This window comes from Ambystoma mexicanum, chromosome 6p (genome assembly GCF_040938575.1).
Source record: "Ambystoma mexicanum isolate Mex_15411 chromosome 6p, UKY_AmexF1_1, whole genome shotgun sequence".
Classification (NCBI taxonomy): Eukaryota; Metazoa; Chordata; class Amphibia; order Caudata; family Ambystomatidae; genus Ambystoma; species Ambystoma mexicanum.
In genome coordinates this window covers 741,949,965-741,974,439 of record NC_090935.1, presented here as the reverse complement: position 1 = coordinate 741,974,439, position 24,475 = coordinate 741,949,965, and the positions used below count along the sequence as shown (strand labels likewise).

General features: G+C 44.8%; 1 protein-coding gene across 2 annotated transcripts in view; it reads right to left on the bottom strand.

Annotated features, from left to right (window-relative positions):
• ADGRV1 (adhesion G protein-coupled receptor V1) overlaps positions 1–24,475 on the bottom strand; it is a 2,479,945-nt gene that overhangs the window by 1,568,967 nt on the left and 886,503 nt on the right. For both annotated transcript variants that reach the window (XM_069627623.1, XM_069627624.1), the window contains 4 exons: positions 23,886–24,024; positions 7,419–7,560; positions 2,839–3,101; positions 483–658 (listed from right to left, as the gene is read on the bottom strand). In XM_069627623.1, coding sequence (XP_069483724.1) covers positions 483–658; positions 2,839–3,101; positions 7,419–7,560; positions 23,886–24,024 — 720 coding nt within the window. The remainder of the gene's footprint in view (positions 1–482; positions 659–2,838; positions 3,102–7,418; positions 7,561–23,885; positions 24,025–24,475) is intronic.

The window sequence follows — 24,475 nt, the reverse complement described above, 5'->3', positions numbered from 1 at the left end:
TAAATCACCTTTTATGGCAGTTATGCCGAAATAAAGGAAAGAAAGTAGTGCTTAGCCATACTATTTTTGAGTCTGTCCAGGTTATTTGGGTCTGAGATCATTATTGGTAATTCCATCTAGCACACAAGATGCTTCAAGGTGCTACAGCACAGCTTTGTTTGATTGGGTTGGTGAATTAATTTGGTAATATTCTCTTTGTAGTTCCCTGGTGAATTTGACCTATTATGTAGGCACAGTTCTTTGTCTATTTGGTAAATGATGCCTTGCCTTTGTGTTTGAAAATGTGATGGCATTTAATGTACGAAACACACTTCTAAAAAAGTATTTAGGGCGTATTAATGTAAATTGCTGTAAATTATTATTGTATTTCACTACTAAAGAATCTTTGGTGTGGTGTAGTGGGATCAGCTGAACAGTCTATACATGGTTGTTAGTGACGAGTCCCCCCCTCCCCGCACACACTGACCACGCGTTAATTGTACCTGTTTGTAACCGGGAAAATGCTGAACAGTCCTAGTGGGGCCTGATTCTGCAGGACTGTTATGGAAGTCTGCAGTCTGGTGCCCAGTCTAGCGCCTCCGGTTGGGTTAAATAGAGTGACTATGAAGTGCTCGTCCATTTCCGGCTCCTCATCCAGCAAGGCAGTGATTTGCAGTGTCTGGAAGCGAAAGTGGGGAATATAAGCACTAGACATCAGAACATGAAATACATTCACGCAGACCTTTTTCTGTATTCTACACCATTAAGCCAAAAGAAAATTAAAAAAAAATGAAAAGGGAAAAGAACAATGAGTGAAATAAAGTCATGTGAAATAAAAAAGAACTCATTTATATTTTTACAATCTATAGGTTATTACTACATTCTGCCAAATATTACTTAATACATAACATGGAGAACTTACTGACATATTGTCAAAAATATAGGAAGACAGATTCGTGTGGTGTACACCCTGCATGCATTGCACCTTCAATGTAGAAGCATGTCAAAAAGTCACAGAGCTGAGCCTCTGCAGAGGGCCGTTCAGGGGCGTCCAACTCGCGCGCAATTCACAGCTGGCCAATAATGCAAAGCAGAATAAAGTGCAGCCCGTGTTTCACCTGGTTGCATCCCTACAAGAACCAACAGAGCTGATGGACTCCCGCTGGAACCTCTGACCAGATCAGAGTCGGTTCCATGACGAATTCTGAGTAATACTCGTGTCAACCTGCACAAACTAGGACAAATGCTCCCAAACCTGTTAGAAACAACAACGTCCTGCTCATAGGTTCTTACTAGGCATCCGGATGAGTTTCCAATAAATTGTTGACATTACTGTTTGCCATGCCCTTAAGTTTAAAAAAATGATGCATCTGGAATCTGTCTTCCCTTCCATCCTACTGATCCTGGCAAATAGATTTCAATACAGTGTGCCATTGCCTTCTCTGAAGAAAGCTCCCATTGCCCCCACTGCACTGACCTAGCAACGCATCTATAGGCCTCCATCGGAGGACTTTAAATGTATAGGGATTCCACTATTATGTTAAAAAAACAAGGCGAAGAGGTCAGCAGGGAGGGAAACTTCTGCACCGCCGAGCTGAGTCTCAGACCACTTTCTCCATCCAACACACGTATTCAGAATGGAGAGTCTAATATTGAGTCACAGCAGTCCTGTAGGTGGCTGATACACATGTACTGCCTGTCAAGCGCACATGAGTGGACGGCAATGCCAATGCCTCTGCGTGCTTTCCTTAGTTGTTTCAAACTGCACATCATGGTCAGAACTGAAATATTGGACGTTGATGTGGCAGCCTACAGGAAGTCTGCACCGTTGACTACCTAGAAGGGCATGACGTTGAGTTGTGGGATGCAGAATCTTCTGTAATATCTTGCATAATTTAGAAAGACAGATTTTATTGAGTACCTCTACAGCAGGGTTGTCCAACTCCAGGCCTCGAGAGTATTAGTACATTTGTTCGTTTGTATTTGGCCGAATGGTACATTTGATCGAATTTGGCCTGTACCATTTCACCGAATAAAAACGTACAACTTGGCTAATACATACCGAACATGTGGAGCGGAGGTTGCGGGGGTGACCCACACTTCTATGATCGGTATGTATTAGCCTTGAGGGTCGCGGGCGTGTCCCCAGCTTCCTCAATATTGCAGGCGGTGGACCGGAAAAAGATAAAGGGACCCTGCAGCGGCAGATCTGACCCGCGTTTGAGGGACTGATCTGACACAACAGGGCTACAGTCAACCAGGCGACGGGCAAACAGGTAAGTAGGGAAGGGGGGTTGGGGCTAGGGGATTGGCATGTGTTTGATCCTCTGAGAACTGATCTTATGCGGGCTGTATTTTTTCAGTTTGCCGCTTTCAGTTCTCAGATGGTCAAACACACGTAAACCGCCTCAAGAGCCAGAAACATTTTGGATTTTCAGGATACCCCTCATTAATATTCATGAGATACATTTGCATACAGTGATTATAAATGTATTCACATTTTATCTCATGAATATTCATGAGGGATAGCCTGGTAACCCGTCAGGATTCCAGCCCTCGAGGCTTTTGGAGTTGAGCAACCCTGCTCTACAGGATTGAGAGTTCATGAATGCATAGGAATGAAATGTTACACACTAAACATTACAAACCCAAACCTAGTATATAAAAGCATATGTAAGCCAGGTAGAGATTCAAAAGAATTAGACGGCAATGTAAAACGCATCAGAGCTATAGGAACCCTTTTGTGCAGGATATACACTATTTAATAACAACAAAAGTCTGATATATAAAACAAAGAACTTTTTTTTGTTAATGGAGAAGACGGCATTCACACCTTTATAGTCGAATAGGATGTTTTACCTTAAGCCTGACTCCTTCTTCCAGGACGATGTAGCCTTGAGTAGGGGTGAGGTCATCTGACGCATCTGACGCATTGATTCCCGTCACCAGGTACTGAACGGTCACAGTGCCGAACACTGCCCCAGCAGGTTCGCGAACAATGTACAGTGTGGCAGCGCTCTCGGACAAGTACATGGCAGTCGGCTCCCGCAGAGAGAAGTGCTCCGAGTTATTGAATGACAGGATCCCATGGCCATCATCATTGGCAAAAATGGTAACTGTGGCTGTTACGAGTGGAAAAGGCATTACATGGATGTAGTTCATTGCTAACAGCACTGTTTGCATTCTGTGCCCATGTCACAAAACAGGCATGGGAACAAAGCCGAGAAGCACAGGTGCTAGATGCCCCAATCTGTCTCCAAATCACCAGTTCTTATAACCTCCCCTTTCCTCCTTTTTCACCCCCTCCTGCTTCTTGTTTCTTGCATCCTGACCTTCGCCTCTTTGATTCACCACTCTCTATCAATGTGCATCTATCTCTTCATTGACCTGATTCTTCTTCTCTTGAATATCAAGTCAGCTACACTTCCTCTACCATTGACTTCTGTCTCGTTAACGTCCTCATGGCCTGTGTCATTGCACCCTACTTGTAGACCTTTATGCAACCTGAAATGGAACTGAAAAAAATACCACTCTCACTCTAAGGCGCTATTTGCTACTATTCAGAATTTCTCCGATCTTGACCGATTTCGTGCTAATCAAATCTACTACTGATCTTTTATTACCACTCTCACCTCACTCTCATGGCTTATCTTCCCCACGTAATAACCCTTTGCCTCCCTGCCCAGCTGTCCTTATTTTGAATTCTTATCTCTCACCTTCTGATTCCCCCCCCCTTGATTCACCTATAAAATTGATAAGCTGTGTTCTTCTCCCCCACTGATCCCTCCCACCCCTTGTATTTCCTGTTTTATTCCTCTATCTAAAGCCTCAGTCCATCTTTTATTTCAAAAGGCTAATTCCTGTGCAGCATATCTTACCCCCCTAGTGTTTAAAAACCTCCCCTTGACCCTTTCCTTCCTTCGCATTACTGTCATATTTCTATTGTTTTCCTTTCTCCCCTCCTTGAGCTTGATGCCTACTCCTAGCTATCTCTTCATCTGCAATCAAACTCTCTTCTAACCTCTTTCCAAACAGGTATGTTGGTCCTGCTCACTCTAGTGCTCTTCTGCTTTCCTCACTTCCTCTTGTCCCTATAAACATTATTTTCTCTTATTCTTCATTGCTTCTTTCCTGCTCTTGACACATTGGTTCATTCTACTCTCTGCTCCTCTCTTACCTCTCTTGACATAGCTAGTTCTGTTCTTTTCCGGTTTCACTAATTTCTCCCAAATAGCACCTGCTGTGTCTTCTTCATCTCGTTCTCTGCCTCTGCGCTTCTTGCTTTCACAAGGCTTGGTCCATGGCCCTTTACTTGTTTCTTTTGATACCTTTCTATCTTTCTTTTGGTTTTCACTGCCATTTCCCGCGGATGGGTTTCAAATGTTTTCTCCCTCTCTATCTTTACTCACCAACTTCACTCCTCTCCTTCTAGCCACCCCTCCTCCCACCTTCTCTGCCTTTCCCCTTTTTTCTGCTAGCGAGGTTTTGAGACAAGTCCGATCTATGAAAGTCTCGTCAAAACAGGTCCGCCCCTGTTCCTCCAAAACTATCAAAGACCACATGGACTCCTTGGCTCCTGCCCTGGCAGACTTCTGCAATCACTCCTTCGCCTCTGGAGTGTTCCCATCCCCCTTCAAGCACTCCCTTGTGCACCCCCTTCTTAAGAAACCCTTGTCCGACCCCTCCTGCCCGGCTAACTGTCGCCCAATCTCTGTCACTCCCTTCCTGGGCAAGCTCCTGGAGAAACTGGCCATCTCCCAGGTTAATCTCCATGCTGCATCTGTTGGTAGTCTTCATGACCATCAGTCTGGCTTCAGAGCTGCCAGAAGCACGGAAACTGCTCTCCTGAACATCCGTGAGGACCTGCTCTCGAACCTTGACTCTACCACCCCATGTGTTCTCATTTTGCTCGATCTCTCTTCTGCCTTTGATACTGTCAACCACACCATCCTGCTCAACCATCTCCGTGATAACCTGGGTATCACTGGTCAGGCTCTGGTGTGGCTGACCTCTTTCCTCTCCAATCGACCCTCCCAGGTCCAACTGGGGTCCTTCCTCTCTGACATCTTTTTCTCTACCTGTGGTGTCCCCCAGGGATCTAACCTCTCCCTGGCTTTTCAACCAGTATCTGGCACTTCTTGCCCACTGCATCGCCGCTCTCTGTCCCAACTTTCAGTGCATGCGGATGATACCCAGCTCATTTTCAGGCTACCCTCGGCCTCCTCTTCCCCTTCCCTCATCTCTGACTGTCTTTCTGCTATCCATGAATGGTGTGCCGCCAACGACCTCGGCCTTAATGCTAGTAAAACTGAGATTCTACTCATTGGCACACCCACTCCCTCCTTCCCTGCAGCCCTCTGGCCGGCTTCTCTTGGCCCTCTTCCTGCTCCTACCTGCAAGGCAAAAAACCTCGGGGTCATCTTTGACTCCACACTCTCCTTCTCTCCTCACATCTCTGACGTCTCTAGGTAGACACACTGCCAGCTACACCTCCTCGGAGGTATCCTTCCTTTCCTCTCCTTCGCCCAGAAGCTCACTGTCTCTAGAGCCCTAGTTCTCTCGAAGCTGGACTACTGTAACAGCCTCTATCTAAATCTGCCTGCCTCTACTCTCCGCCCTTTGCAACTCATCCAGAACAGGACTGCGAGACTTATCCTTGGCCTCAAGCCCAGGGACCGTATCTCTCCAGGACTGAAATCACTACACTGGCTCCCATTGGCTGCGAGGATTATGTTCAAAACCCTTTGGCCTTGTCTTGGGCCAAAATACCTTCAACCCTCTCTTCCTAAATATCTTCCTTCTCGAGCTCTTCGCTCATCCACCTCCAACTCCCTCAGGGTCAGCCGCTTCTCCAAGCAACAAGTTGGGGGTAGATCTCTCTCCGTAGCAGGGGCCTCCCTCTGGAACAGCCTCCCTGCCTCCCTGAAACTTGAGGAGAACCATGTCCGGTTCCGGAAGCACCTCAAAACCTTCCTCTTCGCCTTTGCCTTCTCTCCCTCTCTCCCCTGCTAAACTCACTGAGCCTGCACTGAATCTGTGACTGGGCCACTCACTGATCTCGGTCCTTGGCCCAGCCACTCTTCCCTGCACTGCCTCCCTGGCAACCCCTGCACTGCGGGACTGTCTCTGTAACCCTACAGCCCCTCCTCCCTGCACTTACCTTGCACTTGCCACCAGCAGGCCCTTATTTATTTATCTTTTATTCTACTAACCCTGTACTGCACTTTCCTCTCTCCCTTTCCCCTTGCACTTTTCCCTTCCCCTCTACCCTTGCAATTGCGTGATCTGAATGACACCTGACCTAGTAGGATCGTTGTCTGTCTCCCCTTGTTCCCCCGCTGCCTCGTCGCGCCTTGAAACACTTGTGTATAGGCACGTTACAAATGCCATATCATATCATATCATATCTTCCAGCCATTAAAATATGGATAATGCTACTAAAACTGAGATTGCCTTCTTTCCCGCTGTTTCACTAAAGACTGTCCTCCTCCCTCTTCATTTACTTTTCTCAGATTCTCTTTCTCTCTCCACATGTGCTCATAATGTTGTCATCATTTTTGAGTGCACACTCTCTTTTCACAATCACATCACGTCTCCAGCTCATCCTTTTCAAATCTATAACATCTGCAACATCTGTCCATCTCCTTCTTTTTCAGCTTCCAAAGCTGCTGTTCGCACTCTGCTATTTCACAACTTGATCATTACGCCTCTCTTTTTCTGTACTCACATTAGGCTCTTGACCCTCTACAGTCTAATTCCATCTCTGCTACTCATCTCCTCTGCTTGCTCCCTTCCAGCTTTCATATTTACCCCATCTTAGTGCTCTTCATTGGCTCTTCGTTTGCCTCCTGTCTTCAGTTTTGCTAGTTATGCATACTTTTTTAAATGTGTTCATGGTCTTGCGCATCCCTATGAGTCTTCTCCTGTGTAGGTCTATACTCCTAATCATACTCTTTGTTCTTCTTTTCTCTTTTTCTATTGGCTGTTCAAAATCCCACTTGTGCTCAATCCCACTTCCACCCTTTTTCACTTCTTGCCATTCAACTTTAGAATGCCTTGCTTTATCTCTACACTCTGCTCCAACTCTTTCCTCTTACTATTCTTCTATGAAGGCTTATCTCCTTGCTAATCCCTTTCATTAAGCACACCTTTATGCTGGTGCCTTTTTTTAACATTTATAAGTATGTTCATGTTATTGTACTTCATGTTGTACAGAGCTTTGGCAAAAGCACTATGCAAAGTCAAATAAACATGAGAGATAGACATATTTTGTTAAATAAGGTGGTCATACGAGCACCCCCTTTATTGTGAATGCAGGCATAGGAGAGGTATACTTGTATAGAATTAAAAAAAAGATTCGTTGAAGTTCATCAAAGTGAAAAAGACATGATGTGTATATGTTTGCAATTCTATGTAGGCGAGGGTTTGAGGAAGATTACCTGTTGTGTTGCGTCCTAGCTCCAGGCCCATGGAGGGATTTGCTAGAATCAACTGGAAGGCCTCATCTCCCTCTGGCAGGTCATCGTCATAAATGGTGATGTCGATGTATTTGTAGCGTTCCCCATCAGCAAATGACAGAATCTAAGAGACAAACATTTGCAGACATATCATCACAACAAAAGTAATGGTTGTACTGAAATAGGGTGCTAATGTTTGCAATCAAAGAAGATGTATGCAACCTTTAAAGTGTGACTTGCAAGGACAAGTACATGCAGCATTAGTACAATTATGTTGAGTATTGGCGTTGTCGTAGGTAAGTCTCTCTCATGTTCAGATACACTTGATACAGTGAAAACTAGGGTGAGCTATGATTGCGGTTGGTTTAAGACTGTGTGCACAGACGCGTAGGCACGGTAGGGTCTGAGCGGGCAAGGCCCACCCAAATTCTGTAAATGCCCACTCCGCAGCACGGTGTGCCTTTACAGAGACGTCACTGCCGTGGGTCCAACTAGATTAGCTTCAGGCCCCACTTGTTAGACAACCCTGGCTATGCCTCTGTGTGTGCACCTCCTTTGCAATTGTATACACTGATTTAAGGTAGATTGATGGGTTGTTTGTGAACAAGGCTACACATTGACAGTGCTCGCTGCCAAATTCAGGCATCCTTTCAGGAATAATCATGAGCTTAATCTGCATACCATAGATATGAAAAGAGGGTTCTCTGCATAATTGCTGGTGCAAATCAAAGCCTAATATAGTATGGTATTCAAAGACCATCAGAGAGTAGCTGTGTTCAAAAGAGTAGAAGGAAATAACAGGGAATACATTGGTTCACTTGGGAGTCAAGTTTCCCACTAATGGTTCATGGACACCTCATAAAAGGAGATGTTATTAGGAGACAGTGATATGGGAATTTAAGATTCTTCAACAAACTGTATGGGGATCTACCATGATAGAAGTAGCATTTTTGGAAATGTGTCAGTTTCATCAGCAATATGAGCAGTGTAGCTGTGTAGATCGAGAGATGTGCCGTTGATGTTTTTTATTAACCTGTCCTAGGTTTTACTTTAGGGGCACTCGTCAAGCTTCCACAGATCCATAATATGTCTTATAATATGAGCACTGCTTTTTAGATGAAAGAATGCAGAGTAAAACCAAAGGTCAACCATCATGAGGAAATAGATACTGGATAAATTAGCCTTGTGTTTGAGCACAAATGCTGGGCAGCTATCGTATATTAATCAAGGATTCCAGGATTTGGATATCTCAGACATTTGAATGAACCCTAACAAATGATAGCTGCTAAAAAATTATGTTATACGAAATGTATTAATAGTCATTCTATAAATGCCTTGAAAAAACTAAGAGATTTGTCTTTTTTCCATAAATTATATATACATGTGTCATGTTCTGGTATCATATGGACAATTAGCCACACCAGTATCAAACTTCTGCAATCATATGCCAAGGGGAATCATCATTAGACAGGTATTGCCATGATAGGTTTGGGTAATCACACCATGTTATGTTATGTTATTAGGATTTGTACATACTATGATCTCTGAATGTATGACAGCTTTCAAGTGTGATGTGTTAGGAGCAATGAAGGGCATCGTGTCCAGACAGGCAATCTCATGTCTGCAGTGTGTGTGTGTTGGGCGGGACGTGGTTGTGTCAGTTGGAGTTAGAGCTTTGGATATGTGGTGTTTGGGGTCTGAGGAGAAGGTCTTTTAAAAGCCAAGTGTGATTACCTGTTTCGTGTTTGCATATGATGAGTATGTTGGAGAAATTGAGGGTTAGTTGAATGGGTGGGTTGTTAGTCCTGCAGGATTTCCTTGTCAGGTCCAAGTACATGAGGTCAGTTTTGGTTGGGTTGTGTTGAGAGATGTTGAGCTTTTTCGTGGTTTTAGTGGGCTGACGTCCTATTTCTTTTTTTATATATTAAAAAAGAATGGGAAGGTGTACTTTTAAGGTTTAAGGACTGCCGTAAGTGTTCCCATATTTTAATCATTGGTATCGTTCTCTGGGTGCCATTAGTTGGTTTGCAAACAGGTAGTCGAGAGCTGGTATGCCATTCACTTTGGGTTTGTCTGGAAGTTGATTGAATGAGAGGTGCTGGGTCCGACGTTGAATGTTGGCTAATTTACATTTGGTGGAGAAGGCGGAGCCTCAGTGTCTTTCTGTGCAGGGTCCCCTGGTTATTAGTGCCACATAATTTCTGGATCTTAGATCTCTACTTGGTTGGTAATGTGAGATATTGCTTTAGGTGAATTCTGCTACTTGACCTTGGAGGGCTCTGGGTGATGTATAGGTAGTTGAAAAGGATTCCCTTTTGACTGGTAGCCAGTGCAATGCCTTAAAAACTGGTGCTATATGTTCTCTCCATTTCAGCCTGGGTAGCAGTCTAGTCGCTGTTTTTTGGATCCACTGTAGTTTTGTTGGTAGTCTTGAATACATAGATACATGCTCTTGTTATAATCAATTCTTGAGAGAATCAGAGAAATGATGGTCAGTCCTTTGTGTGTGAAAAAGAGATAGGGCATAAAACATCTGACTGAGCGTCTAAGACAGAAGCCCTTTTTGACTATTGCATTGACATGGGGTTACAGTGTGAGGCCATTAGTATGCCAAAGTTCTTAACCACTGTAGATGGTCTAGGGCTGCTCACCATTGTGTAGGTCATAGTAGAGGTGTTTCAGGGATGAAGTGAAGGAAAGCTACCATTCTTTCGGTTTTGTATGTGTTAAGTTTCAGGTTGTTAGCTGTCATCCAATCAATTGTGTGATGCATTTGCTGAACACTGGGTTGGAGATTTCTTCATGGTCATTTTGGGTATGACTTGAGGGTCCTCCTCAAAATTTTAACAAGTGAGCCTATGTTTGTATGATCTTCATCAGAGGGGCCATATAGATGTTGGTGAGGAACAGTGAGAGACCTCATCCTTGAGCAGCTCCACAAGTTATGGTGTGGCAGTTCAAGCAGAAAAGTGAAAGCCTGGTCATTTCTAGCCTATCATTTAGGAAGGATCTCATCCATTGTAAAGGGGTTTTATGGCGTCTTCAAATCGTCTGATTAATGTACTGCTGTTGAAAGTGTTAAAAGCCGCTCAGATCTTGAGGGGTTGATAAGAGAACATTGGTGGTGTTTTTGTCCACAGATATTTTGAGGTTAACCCAGATGGATACTAGTACTGATTCCATGCCTCTCATAGGTCTAAAAGCAACTTGTGATTGATCTAATAGGTGATGATATTCTACAGGATCCAAAATTTGATTTTTCTGTATACAAAGCTTTCTGGAATATTGGCTGAGTATGGCATGTTTGCAAAAGGTTGGTAATTGGAGGGGACATCTAGGTCTCCAGTTGTGATTTTCAGAAGTGGTTGGATGTAGGCAGTCTTAAAAGCTGTTGGTACCTCTTTCAACTGGATTCTTCAATGGTGAGAATATATTTGTAGATACCTGAGGGGCTGGGGGAGGGTAGGAGCCTATCAGAGAGCTGGCTTTGTTTCTCAGTTTCACAATGTATTCACAATTCATTTGAAGTTTGGTTCAGGTATTGTTTTAAATCTGTTCATTGGAGATGTTGTAGGTGGTTGTTTTAAAACCAAAAGTTGATAACTGGAAGGTTTTGAATAAATCATAACCACAGGCACGGTCTAGGCAACCCTCCACACTATCGTTATTCAGCCTGCATAGCCATTGCAGAAGGGTAAAGACCATATGCAAATCAGGCTTGGTCCCACCAAGGGGCAGTATAGCCTGAACTGCTTGGTCACATCCCTTCTGCACGAGACCACAAGCATCCGCAGACATGTTTCAGCCTTGTTGGGCATCATCAGTGAGGAGTATCTTGGGTCGGAACCCACGTCTGGGGAGGTGGTTGTTGTATCTAGGAATTTAATTCTGTCTTCTGTACCTTACTGCTGCTGTTATTGCCCTGCTGTATATTTCATACTTTATTACTGAAGTTTTGGTGAAAAACTTGCAGTTTTTCAGATGGGGTCAGCACTGTACTGCTAAATGCAGGATTTATCACCTCATTAATGATTTGGTAGGGTGAGTTGCCTTTCTGACACGTTCATAGTAATAATGTTTCTTTGCTTTAAGGATTTTGGGATCCAACTTGCTGCTGTCTTTTTTTCCCGGGAGGGTGAAGTGTTTTAGTGGTGTGAGGATGTCCAGTTCCTAGGGTATCCAGATCAGTATTTTCTCTAAGTATTATTATGGTAGTAACAGATCTGATTCATGAGGGGTTTGGCTTAAACTCTTGCATTCGATTTTCCAGTTCCTCGAGGTTTAGTGACTTCCAGCTTCTCCTAATCGCAATTGTATGGCCTTTGGGTGTCCAGAGTTTGTTCATAGGCCTGTTTACAGCAAAAGGTACCATTGGATTGTCTGAATGGGGCAGGGATGGTTACCACACCTTTTTCGCAGAAGGTTGCATCAAAGCTGTTGCCTGCAGTATGTGGCACTCCTTTTACTAATTCTGTAAGGTTGAAACGGGCCGTGTAGGAGCTCAGAATTCTGGATGCTGTGTCTGTTTGTTCCTCAAGCCAAATGTTGAAATCTCTGACAATTGTTAGGTGTTTGTGTTCTGCCCACAGATTAGCAATCACGTCTGATAGGTTTGCTGTGAAGGCTGGGTTGTATGAAGGTCATCTGTAAATACACAGAAATACATTGAGTGCGATACAGATCAGAAGTTCTTCACAGTATGAGATGTCTGTGTCATGTGAAGGTGAGGTTTCGAGGTGTTCGTTAAGGGCCACAGCGATACCGCCTCCTCTTTTGCCAGTCCGGTTGGCTTGTTTGAGTTTAAAGTTGTTGGGGAAGTATTCAGGGGGTATTACTTTGTAGTCATACGATAACCATGCTTCCATTACGAAGAGCAGATCGGTTCCTCCTTCTCTAAGAATTTCATTGATCTCCATTCAGTGCTTAGAGTACCTCTGAGAACATACCTTAGAACAGCGTATAGTGGGATATGAAAAACAGAACTGGAGAATTGCTGTGCTGGTGCCATCAACTCCCAGGCCCTGCTGTCATTACAGAAGGAGCTAGGAATGAAGCCAGGGAAAGCATAGTTCGGGACGATAGAATTTTCTTTAGTCCACTCTCCAAACCCTTCCCATCTCCCTGACTTCACTGCTTTAGATTGCAGAATAAGAAAGGAATGGAGGAGGGATGTTGGAGGTAGTGAGCACACCTAAGGCATCCCAGATGTCTTCCAGCCCTCCCTGCCTTCCTGGTAACAGTGACTATGGCAGCAGGACCTGCGAAGCAGGAAGGACAGGTCGCAACAGGGACACTGTGGCCCTCATTACACGGAAGGCGGTAAAGGTTAACGGTCACCGGTAATGGTACCAGTGACCGTTAACCCTTACCGCCTTACTACGAGGTCGCTATGCGGGTAGGTACTTTAACGCCTGCTGTTTAGCAGGCGTTAAAAACCAACCCGCAAAGGGACCAGGGTGCTAAGTACGGTACCGCAATTTGCGGCACCGTAATTAGCGCCTTCCCCATTCCCATAGGGCCCTATGGGGCAAAAATGGGAATGGGGAAGGGCAATGGGGGAAGGAGGAATTACCGCCCTGCAACCTTGGAATAGGGCGGTAATTCCCCTTTCCACCAAGGCGTTGCCGGTATTTTACCGGCATGGACCAAGGTGCTAATAGAACCTTGGTCCTCTGCCTACAGTGTAATGAGGCCCTGTGAGTCTCTGCTAGTGGGCAGTCTGCCAGACTGGGTTAACCAGAGCAGAGCAAGGCACACCAGATAATATACCCATACCCTCCTGTAACATGGGCAGCAGGAGAAAGTGATCTGTGCTTCAGATGGGATATGGCATGCAGCAGAAAAGTACAGAAAATCGCAAAGTGTGCCTTCTCCATTGTATGCAATTCTCATATTTATCTATAGCAAAAAGAAAGACCCCTCAAGAGACATATGGAAAGGGAAATGCTGCACACAGGCTGGGGGCAAGCATAATGTCTCCCTCCCATCCAGTTGCAGGTGATTCTGCACCGAGGGAGTCTGCATAGGGGCACACGGTTAGCAACATAGACCGAAGGTGGGACACACATTGAATCAGGGCAATAAGAAACATACAGACAATGAAATATTTGGGACATCCAAACAGGTATTGTCTGGTTCCATACAGTGACAGAGTCCCCCGACCTCTTCGGGTCCCTCAGGCCAATTGAAAGCTAATGAGGTTGCCTCCACAGACCCAGCCAACACAGTGAGGCAAAGTGAAACTTTGCAACAGCGTATCGGGTCCCCCGCCGCTCAACTGAACATGTGACTCTTCTGCAGACCTCCATAGAATGTTCTGGGCTGCATGCACCTGTGCCATGGGATTTCCCTTGCACCTGCAATATTTAACTGCAGCACGAGGTTTGTAAAATATGCTCCAGAATGTATTTTGGGTTCGATGAAATTCTGACAACTTAAGAAATATCTGCTCACTTGACTTGTTCAGATTGGTCCCAGGGATGGCAGAGTTTTAAAGCATTGCATGCGAAGAATACCAGACGCCTCAGAGCTTTTTATTTTAATATGCCAATCTTGTATGGCCAAGAAATTCAACTTATTTGAAATTTAGCTCAAGATTCCACTGGTGAACTAAAATGAAATGGGCAATTTATTTAACCCAATGTACACCCACAAACTATGGTGGCATTGCATACGAGTTAGAGGACTTGCTAACCAGCCCTTAATCACCAATAGGCAAGCACATCAGGTAACAATGCCATTTCACCAGAGGTTGGCCCTATGACTTCTGGAGTCATCTTTGTAATCTGGTGCTACCATTGTGGCTTCCATTTGAGAAGACCCAGTCACTGTGCTCAGGACAGGAACTAAACATGGCATTTAGGAACCATCATTGCTTATTGTACGTCCTGTCCTTTTATCCTTATTTCCCCATCCTGAAGAAACTGGAGCCTACAAAGAAGTTAAGTGTGAGACATTGGATACAATCACACATTGTTCTAACAATAGTCACCAAACAGCCTATCTGATACTTTGCTGGTGACTGTGAAAAGGTCGAGAATCCAACACCCGTTTCAGAAATAAAGGTGAAGAGAAAGCCAACAAGAGTGACTCCTTGGTGGGACAGGCCTCCACAGAATCCTCCACGTGTCTTCTGATGCAAATGGTTTTACAGGCACATCAAAGGGATGGGATGCCTATTTTAGGGCCTTCTCTCAGGATTAGTGGTATTCCCATTTCTCACCTCCTCCTTTATGTTGGAGTCATGGTGGAGTGTCTTGCAAGGCCCGTTTGTCCCCCGAGCCACTTAAAAAGAGTAAGAGTGAAAGGTTTGGAGGTAATGCTCGGGAGAAGGTTGAAGATGATCTCTGCAACATCCACTACTGAATTATCGACCACTCTCTGCATGCCACAAGCAAGCAAGCATACACCTGAGCCCCTCTTTACCCATCAGACTTTGCCCCTTTCTCTAATGAGCACATCTCCATACAACTTCTCACCCCACTATGATGACTATCGCCCACATCTACCACCCAACTGGTGCCCTTATTTTGTTCTTCTCTGACCTTAACCTACTACTTGAAGGGATCACAGCGGACATCCCTATGGTAATAATGGGTGACTTCAACCTCTCCAACACACCAAAACTGTTAAAATACTTTTTGAATCCACCCTCACTACCTGATCAACCTACATTAACTTGTGAACCACATCTTTGGGAGCACCCTTGTTCTCACCTTCATATTCTCCACCCTGAAATACTTTGCTCTCTTTCTCTCTCTCTCTCTCTCTCTCTCTCTCTCGCTCTCTCTTTCTCTCTCTCTCTCTCTCTCTCTCTCTCTCTCCCTCTCTCTCCTCCCCGTTGGCCACTCACTTATGCACGCCACCCTCACACCTAACCCCCTGCTGTACGCATCATTAAAAGGAAGTATAAATTTGAATCTGTGGCCCCATACCTTGTCCATGTCAAATCTTTCCTTCAAGTCCCCTCTCCCCTGCTTACATTCTCTATTGAATTTGCCTATACCAAGTTTAACAACACTCTTGCTTCCTCCTTTGTCTGCCACTATCCTGCTCGCTCCTTCATCCCCTTCTGTTCCTATTCTCAACCATGGATTTCCCCAGACATCTAATAATGTAAGTCCACCAGGCATTTTCACTTGCACCACTGGCATAGGAATCCCCTTCTGCTCTACTCACTGTTTATGAAGGCCTTCATCTTGTGAGCAGGATCTCCCTTGACCTTGCCAAATTCTGTCACTATACTGACCTCATATGCTCCATCCACTCACACCCTGCAAACATTCTATGACCCACACGCTATGCTTTCCCCTTACAAAAAACACACCCTATCCTCTCTTGACAATCAACCTTCCATCCTCCTTCTTCTCTAACAATGCAAAAATAAATTACACTGGGCCCACACTCTTATCTTTCCCTGCCCTACTTCTTGCTCTCCATCTCCTATCACCCACAGCCTCTCCTCACCATTTGTTTTTCCTCCATGTCTCCCACTATCTTTTACTCATCCACTACTTAGCTAAGCCATCCTACCCACCCATCACCCATTCACACCACAAACTATTTACAGACTTTGCACCTATCACCCCCTCTAACCACTTCTACCTCTTTAATCTCTCCCTCACATAAAGCATATTCTCTGCCTGCTACAAACCAGCCAGTGTGATCACCAAAGTCAAGAAATCCACTGCTGATCCTTAGAAGCCCTCTTTCTACAGGCCTGTGTATCTCTTTCCCCACAACCTTAAAAACCTTGTAAGAGTGGCCTTTAACTGTACTGCCAACTTCGTTTGTGATATCTCACTCTGTGATCCCATTCAATCAGGCTTCCACAGCAAAAGCTCTGATAATTTGGTCCTCATCCATGTCATGACTCCAGCCTTCTTACCTCTTCTCACCACTCTCACCTCTGCTAAATCCTGATCCTACGTGACCTCACAAGAGCCTCTGACACCAACAACCAACCCCTCCTTCAGACAGTTTCTTCCCTTGGCTTCAAGGACACCACACGTGAGTGTGAAATGCTCTAGCCTGCCCCCATGGTTTACAGGCAACTCGGCTTCTGTTCCCTAATGTTCAGCAATGAGAGATTCAGGCTGCTTGCCTTCAGATATGATATTCCTTTTCCTTTTCTTGTGTTGATAGTATAGTGCCCTTCTCATTATTATAACATGTTTGTAAATTCCTTAGTGCAAGCACTCTACCTGGCTGTCCGCCATTTCTTAAACAATGTTGTAGTGTCTGCCTTTAAACCCTGGGTAGTTTGCCTTCATCTTCCAGCCATGGTCTCCATCATTGGCATTATTGACATCCTTTGCCTGTTATGGTGGATGCCGGCTCCACTCACTTGGCTGGCCGCATTCCTAGCCTTCTGTCTAGTTCCCACTCTTTGACATCAATGTTTCTTTCTGTGCTCCTTCCACAGTTTGACCATGCAGTCATCTTCTTCAAGATTTCCCCCAATGTCTGTCATACCATCCCCTCTTTTCCTTCAGTAAATTGCATCTCGTCCTACCTTTTGCTATGGCTCCCATGGCCACTGGTTTGTTGGCAAAGATAATAAGGAGCGATTGAACTGTCTGATATTCTCCAAGAAATTGCTCACCCTTCTGCCCTTGCCTCCACTGTCCCTTCTTCACAGGAATTATGCATTGCACTCTCACTCTTTCTCCCCAGAAAGTTTATCTACCCACTGCGGCATCATCAGGCCTATAGCACCCCTACTTGATGCTGACACAGATTCCCTCAAACGTAAAATGACCACTCCCTTCTTGGAAATTACTCCTATTACTCAAACCATACTTGTATCCCAACCGGACTGTCCATAATCACTCTCACCACTGGAGGAATGCGCTAATAAAATCTAAAAGAAATGTGTTTGCCCTATTTCCATGACTTTGTTGGAAATTCTAAGTTAATCTTTGTCTATTAGTCTAGACCCTTTTCCTTCAAGCAGATATTGTCACTCACCTCCTTAAAAAGCCATCCAAAGATCCCCTACCTTTTGGTAACTACTGCTCTATCTCTCTACTACTGATCTCCCAGCAGCAGCAACGATTCACAAATCAATTGTCAGATCACAGCTGCCTATCACTGGGAAATACACATGATTCTTTATCCTCTTCAAGACGGGTTTTGGCCAGGTAGAGGCACTTAATTGGTCAATGTTTCTGTCTTATATGATATGTGCAGGGCATCTGACAATGGTGGAATTTTCTCACCAGTAATATTTGACTTCCCTATCTTTCTACTTTTCTTTGTTATTAATTTCAGGTGGTTTCCCATACTCAGGTTTCTTCTCTCTCATTACAAATGTTGCGGTAAGGCAACAACGGCGCTGGTAGTGCTACCGGCGCCGCTGTTGCCATGCCGCCACATTACGAGTTTGCTTGCGGGTGCCGCCCTGGACGCCTGGTCAGACCAGGCGTGCAGAGCAGCAGCCACTAGCACACCAGGATAGTAGCAGAAGTATTATTATGAACATTACCGCTGCTACCATCCTCCCCATTCCCATTGAGCCCTATGGGGGCTCAAATGGGATGGGGACATACCGGCTCCGCATACCGCGAAAGGGAATTACCGGGCCCTCCAAGGTCGGAATGGCCTAGGAAGTCCCCTTTTGCAGGACCTGGAGCCGGACCCGAGTTTGGGGGTAGACATGCCCTTATTAAGGGCATGGCTACCCCCAAACTCGTAATGAGGCCCATTGTCTGTTAAAGCAGGAGTGGAGTGGAATGCCCTCTGTCTCCAGCTCTGCTCCATAAGCGACTAACTACTGTTCAGATGCTCTTTGAAAACCTATCTTTTCTCAATGATTCAAGTTCATCTTTGCCAGGTCACCAGCACCAACAAACCTGGAGAATGGGCACTTTGGAAATACAACAGTAGGTTTCATGCATGGCCTAACCTCAAGGACATCTCATAGCACCACTGCAAGTTTCTGGTTGTGGTTACCCAAACCAAGCAGTAAGATGGGAGTACCTCAGTATATGAGGGCGTGCTTGGCATATGCTAGCAGACCTATAGAACTTTAGGCTGCATTAAGCATAATATAGCTATACCAGCATGTAAGGCTATAACTGGCATCAGTACCTGGTTCTGGAACCCCATTTTATTTGTGTACATGGAACCTCTGCTGGATCTAGTGTATGGACAGGTGTCGATTTGCAGAAGTATGCAGACGATATCTAGTTGTACCAGTGGGTGTCCTCAGTAGAGGACAGAATATGCCTCAAGCTCTGTCTACAGAGGATCTAGTTCTGGATGGCTAAGAACCACCTGAGAAACCAAAATACAGAATGTTTTCTCTTCTACCACACATGATCCCGTTGCTGTTGACCACTGCCTCCAGGAATTGACAGTGAATGGTGTTGTTCCTATGCTTTCCCCCACTGACAAATCCCTTGGCTTTAGTCTTGATCTTGATTTTCATGTGTCTTTTAATTCTCCTATCAATCCTTAGTTAAAGCAGCACATTATCAACTTGTTTTCTTTATGTTATAATAAATATTGAACCCCCCGCCCCCCTTCTGATTTCAGATTGCAGATCCTTAGGGTTGATCCTCGCAATGTTTTTCTTGCCTAGCTCCCAAAATCCATTTTTGATCCTCTGAGGGAATTCCTTCAGGCTTGCTCCAAGCTAACGGTAGCACCGCATGGGTGATCCGATCCCATGAGGCCAGTTCTGATGCGCTTGCTCTGGCTACACTGGCTTTCCTTTGCTTTCTTAAATGTAGTTGGTCTGCCTGGTCGATAGAGCCTTCTTTCAGGCCCTCCAACTTAGCCAATTAATTTAAAATTGCTGGTGGTATTCAATCATTTGGCGGCCTGACATTATTGGGCATGTAAACACAACATTGCCGAAAATGGTCTGCAGCTAAATGTGCTTTCTGCTGTTGTGCCGTTTCTCTATGGGAGGCCCTGGGTTCATCCAAACCCCGGGCCCAGGGTCCAGCAACTTTTGCTTCAAAAATAATTTGAATGTCCGGTTTTGGTGGCACTTGTTGGACATGTGCTGGTTGTTCTAGGTTTTGATTGTTCTAGCTCTTCTCTATACTTATGGAACTGCTATTGTGTACTTTTGTGTATTTCATTTTGTTTTTGTACAGGGCTTTGATACACCTTGTTGTGTTTTGTGTGTGATATATAAATGTTTGAAATAAATAAATGAGGAATACTTTGATATAAGACTCTGCACATATGATGGCAGTCGGTCATGTGAGGCTGTGCCCTGCTTATGATCATTATAATTGCCATGTGTTGCGATACCACACATAAGAGGGTGCTACCATGACATACAAGCCTTGAAATGGCATATGATGGCAGAGCATTGACATGTGAAGCTGTATTCTGCATATGATGACTACATTGGCATATTTGGCTATAAATGGCACATAATGGTAGTGCTTGGTATATGAAATGGCAAAGGATTTCCGGACTTGGATATGTTGGGCTGTGTGTAGCATTGTCCTGGGAGGATAGCTCAATAGCAGCGTGCTCGCCTTGGAAACAAGACGACACAAAGCAACACAGGTTCGATCCCCCGGTCCGCGCATAGAAACATCTGGGTATGCTATAAATACGCAACTAAGACATATTCCTGTAACAGCGCTTCGATGCCCCTGGGCTGTGTGAGCGCTTTAAAAATGGAAATAAATAAAAAACAAAATAAATAAATACTTAACATTTGAGGTTTGCTGCCATTGATTTCAGTACATGGCCATCTGAGCATGAGCAGGCATATGGCTCTACTAGCTGTTCCCCCCTGGCATTAGGAGACAGTACCCTAGCTAATGTATGTCCAGAAACTATGATAGCCTTTTGCCTGGTCCCATAGCCTGTTGTTACTGCATCAGTCTGACTCATATCGTCGTTTTTCTTTACTTCATTGATGCTTCTCCCTATGATCTCCGCTGGGTCCAACAGTCAGTTTCATCGCTACATTTTTCAATGTCTGCATCATGGGTCATATGATGTCAAATCATGTGCTGCCAGTGTGCATGTGATGTACTTTCCACTGTACCTGGCATTTTGGTAAAGTGCCAAACCATATCTGTGGTAACCGTCTGTGTAATGCCGACGCAGATTGTGCATAGAAAAACCAACAGAAACCGTAGTTTGCCCTGTTTTGTGTGATTAACAGAATGCCCTTTAGCACGGAAACTCTTATGCGCTTAGCACATCAATTACAAGGAATCCCTGAGGTCCACCTTAAATAACTGCAGTGATGTTAGAACAGTAGGTATGCTTACACCTCCCGACTCTTGAAACATAGCAAACGGACCGGATGTTCCTATACTTTATGACTGAGAATAACACAGAGAGCTCAGCTGTGGGACAGGGCATATTTATGCATCAGGTGTGGGACCGGTGCACGGAGGGCTGGAGCATACATTTATAAGCTTCAATGGTCTGCTATCGAGTCGAGCTAGCTACCTATTCTATCTCTCTAGAATAACACAGTTAACTTTAGATATCAATTCCCTCCAGGGCACATGCATGGATACTCGCTAGACCTTAGCCCATGGCCGAGCAAAACAAAACTGAACTAGTTACCAGTGATCCGTGCGCACCTTAACTCCCAATTGTTAAGCAATCTAATTGTCTTGCACCAAAATGTTCTTCATACTGTCAAATATTCATGTTTCAAACAAACATTATTGGATTCTTCACACAACGCCGCTAAGCTTTTTGAGGATTTAATGTCAGATCAATACACATAAAAAAAACAGCCCTACAGTAAATCGAATGTTTGTTTGAAACATGCAGTTAAGGTGTGCACTGGTCACGACAAACTAGTTCAGTTGCATCTATAAGATGTATTATTAGTTCATAGGGTTGTGTACTGTCGAGTCTTTTTGCTATGAGTGCCAACTTAAAAGCTCATTTGGTGAGTAGCACGCTTCACCCTATACTGCCGTCTACCAAAGGCCATACTTTCCCGCAGCACTGTGCAAGACTAGGATCACTACAAAGATGAAAGAATATTTGTGATGTGTCAGATGGCCTGCAAGAAAGCCACATATTTTGCTGCATCAAGGACAAAATGGCACCCTAACCCTGTGTAAAGGAGCTCCACCTATTGAAAAGCATGCACTGTGCAAACGGCTAGTGTAACATATATTGTAGCCAGGAGGGTGTTAGGCAGAAACCTGTTCAGTTCCCTTAGGGACCACTGCAACAGGTTTAAGACTACAGGAGTAAGCCGTAAACCCTATTGGTAGCAGTCTGCACCACCCAGATTTACCTGGTAGCTGTGGTTGAGTAGTCAGACTTCTCTCAAGAAGAGTTAGGCAGTATATAGAGTATACAGAATAGGGCTAAAAATACAGTAGAACAAGCAAACACAGACCAGAGCTTGGATATAAAAGTATATAATTATTTATTTAAAAGCACACTTATGAAAATACACTGGCACTAATATATCAAGCAAGTTCAAACGCAGTCACTATAAGTATATACACCTCCCTAGTTACTTATTCGACAAGTCTAGGTTAAGACACCACTTATTTAACAAAACAGAGGTGAGCGGGTAACCGTAGATGGCACTCCAATAATTTGTTTAAAAAGGGAGAGAAAAGGAAAGAAAGTAGGAAAATAATACTGTACCAACACTTTTAAGAAACCACAGCAAGTCAAGAAAGGCAGGGTCTACTGTAGAGCCAAAAAATCATAGGCCAGGCCCACTCTTGGAGAGAGTAAGGCGGAATGTGCCCAAGATCACACAGTGGAAATGCACTCAAAGTCTTTGCAGAAAAGTCAAAAAGAGGTTGGATCAGTTCAGAAAGGCAAAGTTAGCAGGTCTGAGGTCAACTCAGTTAGAAAGTCAAGGATTTACGGGACACCTTGGACAATCTGTTGCAAGGGAGACCAGGCGGGACACAGTACCTGAAATGGTGAGAAAGCTCCAGCGGTGGTAGTTGTTCCTGGCAGCGGGTGCAAGTTGTGGCTTCGACCAGAGGAAGAGATGATCTCTACGAGGAAGAAAGCTGGAGGTCGTTGCACTGCCAGGGAAGAAACCAGTCGCAGAGTTCCAGATTAAAAGGTACGACCCTTTTATTCGCTGTAGTGGTGAAGCGTGGCTATCTGGACGCCGGGGTGTTTGGCATGGGCGATTCGACCATGAGACGTCCAGAAAGGCGAAAAAGGCGAACTGGTTGGTCCCACCAGCTCAAAGGGAAGAAGACTCTCCTGGAAGAAGATCTCCGTCGTCGGGGAAGTGGTGAGTTCGTACAGCAGGGCTCCACCGGTGGTGTCGTCGTTGTAGATGGCTCAGCTTCTCCCTCTTTGGATTCTTTAGGTCCTGTGGTGACTTCTGAAGTTGCAGTCCCCAAAGCCCTGCTTTTTTGCAGAAAAACCCCCATTCAACAGCCTAGCTGTCACTCAAACATGCTAAGTGGTGAGCCGGGCGGCTCACCACTGGGCCAATCACACAAGAGAGCGACTTGAGTTGCCAAGGCAACTCAGTCCAGCGTGCCTAATCCCCCTCCCACACATCCTGTAGACCCCAGACAGAGTGGCACCATTTGGAGGGCTTCTGTGCAGAAGCCCGCCAAAAAGTGGAACAAAGGGCTCGACTTGGGTTAGAGTTTCAGAGGCGAACATTAAACGCCATTTTAAAACCAGTCCTGGTAAAAAGACCCAACCGGGGAATAAATATTAAATAAATAACCCGGCGGTATCTTTAACATTGCACCAAAAAGTGGTGCGTTTAAAATCAATGGGAAAATCCCATAAGAAATATTCTGGTGGAGTATTTCGCGTGGTATCCACTGCCACCAGCCAGAAACTGGACAAGGGGGGACTGGACAGTGCCGCCTTGGAAAACAGACCCAGGGGCAATCAAATTACCCCTACCAGTACTTCCACAATATGATGGTTTGTACTGGTTCTGTTCACAATTTAAGACTAGCAAAGCCAATGGTGACTTTACATGCCCTGGGAGACAGTAGACAGTCAAAGGACATTCTCAAATCATGCCTAAGAGTGTGAGAAAAAGAGTCTCACTCTTAGCAGGAGAGAAGAATAAACCCCAAAAATCCAGCAAAGCTGCTGGGGGACTCACTAGGTTTTGGAAATTAGCCTTAACAGAGAATTCTCCCTAACAGAGGAACACAAGGTCATTGTGCCAGCAGGCCATGAGTCGGCCAGGCTAACCCGCTACTGAGACTCCGATGCAGACCATTTTGATGGAATTGGAGCTTGGGCAACGTGAGCAAGTTTGTCATAGAACTCTTCACCCTTTTCCTAGGACTAACTTCTTAAGATCAGAGGTTGTCAGAGAAAAGACAAGTTCACGTCCCATGAACCCCAAGGAACACCGAGATGAGTTTTTTTAATATATATTTGTAAGAAACAGATCCTAGAACTCTGATTAACATTTTCAAAAAGGAGGAAAGAAGAGTGAAATGCCTTATATATGCAGAAACTATAATTTCAAAGCAAACCTACCTTAGAGGTGACGTTGAAGTCAGTGCCCAGATGAGCTCCGAGGTTTTGTGTGTACAAAAACACGGACACGTTGCCGTATGTTCCCCTGTTTCTGTATACAACCAATGTCAGCGATCCCTGTGTTTCATTGATTTCAAAACTGAAAAAATACAGCGAAATAATGCATTCAAATAAAGCAAACTGAAAACAAGTAATGCAATTTATTTGGTTCACTAGGTTGGCTCTTCGGCCAGATCTGGCGGATAAAGAACAAAAACAGACAGTGGAGGCAATGCCTTCTCAGGTGCCTTTACATAGTTAAAAGGAGGGCCAGAGACATACAAAGTGGAAATCTAGTGACAGAGGACATGCAAGTGTACATTTTGGCCTCCGGTCTGTGGTAATATGTGGACATATTAACACAAAGGGGGTGGACAAAGCCACTTCTCTGGCTAGTGGGTGGAGCTGAGGCCTTGGCTTGAATACTTACACCATATGAACTGCTATGAAGGCAGGTGGTCAGCATTCCAGCGGAGTAAAAGAGAGGAAGCATGGTATGGCATGGGGAGGGGGGCATGGAAAAGACAAGGTGTTGAGGATTTTCAAATAGA